This window comes from Austrofundulus limnaeus, unplaced genomic scaffold, assembly GCF_001266775.1.
Source record: "Austrofundulus limnaeus strain Quisiro unplaced genomic scaffold, Austrofundulus_limnaeus-1.0 Scaffold404, whole genome shotgun sequence".
Taxonomy (NCBI): domain Eukaryota; kingdom Metazoa; phylum Chordata; class Actinopteri; order Cyprinodontiformes; family Rivulidae; genus Austrofundulus; species Austrofundulus limnaeus.
This window is the reverse complement of record NW_013952806.1, coordinates 514872-516245: the sequence shown is the minus strand read 5'-3', so window position 1 is coordinate 516245 and position 1374 is coordinate 514872. Positions and strand designations below refer to the sequence as shown.

General features: G+C 43.1%; 1 protein-coding gene across 1 annotated transcript in view; it reads left to right on the top strand.

The window, feature by feature from the left end:
* Window positions 1-1374, top strand: part of LOC106528779 (deoxycytidine kinase) — a gene marked incomplete at its 3' end in the record, with an annotated part of 8109 nt that overhangs the window by 1197 nt on the left and 5538 nt on the right. Inside the window, 2 exon segments of the mRNA XM_014024030.1 lie at window positions 504-587; window positions 700-809. Coding sequence (XP_013879484.1) covers window positions 504-587; window positions 700-809 — 194 coding nt within the window.

Sequence of the window (1374 nt, the reverse complement as noted above, 5' to 3'; positions counted from 1 at the left end):
CCTTTACTATTTTATTTTAACATTTACGACACAACCTTTACCAGGTAACACAACCTTTACTATTTTATTTTAACATTTACCTGAGGACAACAAACACTGAYGACACAGGCTCTCATCTACACAACAGAATACTTATAAAAGTTGCAGAAACCAGATGTTTTCTGGCTTTTATTTATTTATTTATTTTTTGAGAAACAACAGTTGTGTTTTTAATGAGCCCAGTTTAAAGCAGGTTTTCACTGTTTGGTTGTGTAACAGTGAAGTTTGTATCGACGCTGATCTTTACAGGATGTGTTACTGAATGAACCTGAGTGATGTCAGGGAGAAATGTGTTAGAAAATAACATCTTTAATCTTTCTTACATTCAGGAACATCTCAGATAATCATTGAGACAGAAAGCTGTGGAAAGAGGACAGCCAGTGCTCAACAACAAGGGGCAACACCTGTTTGCAGTCAGTTTACATGTGTTTACTTGTTTGTTTGTTTGTTTGTTTGTGTTCCAGGAACTGAGCTCTTCTCAGAAGAGTGGAGGAAACCTGCTGCAGATGTTGTACAATAAACCCAGTCGCTGGTCCTACACTTTCCAGGTTTTTATATCTGACTCTGCCCACTTACATGATGCAGTTGAGTGACAGAGCAGTGTGGTACAGGTGTGKTTTACCTGTGCTGCATCATGTCTTACCTCTTACCTGTGTGCAGACTTATGCGTGCCTCAGCAGAATTCGAGCTCAGCTTCAGGCTCCATCTGCCAAACTTCAAGAGGCAGAAAACCCAGTTCAGTTCTACGAGCGCTCCGTCTACTCAGACAGGTAATTAAGTGATGTCACACAGAGACCTCACCTGGGACAAGGGCCACACCTGTTATGTGATGTTTGTGTTTTTAGGTTTCTGTGTTTGCTTCAGCCAATCCACCACTGTCCCGACAGACATTTGTAGGACTACCAGCCAGGAGCTCATGAGTGGAGATGTAACAGACATGTAACAGGCGTGTAACAGACTTTTAACAGACGTGTAACAGGCGTGTGACAGACTTGTAACAAACGTGTGACAGACGTGTAACAAATGTGTGACAGGCTTGTAACAGGTGTGTGACAGACGTGTAACAGATGTTTAACAGGCGTGTGACAGACTTGTAACCGGCGTGTGACAGACGTGTAACAGATGTTTAACAGGCGTGTGACAGACTTGTAACAGATGTGTGACAGGCGTGTAACAGATGTGTAACAGGCGTGTGACAGACTTGTAACAGGCGTGTAACAGATGTGTAACAGGCGTGTGACAGACTTGTAACAGGCGTGTAACAGATGTGTAACAGGCGTGTGACAGGCTTGTAACAGGCGTGTAACAGATGTGTAACAGGCGTGTGACAGGCTT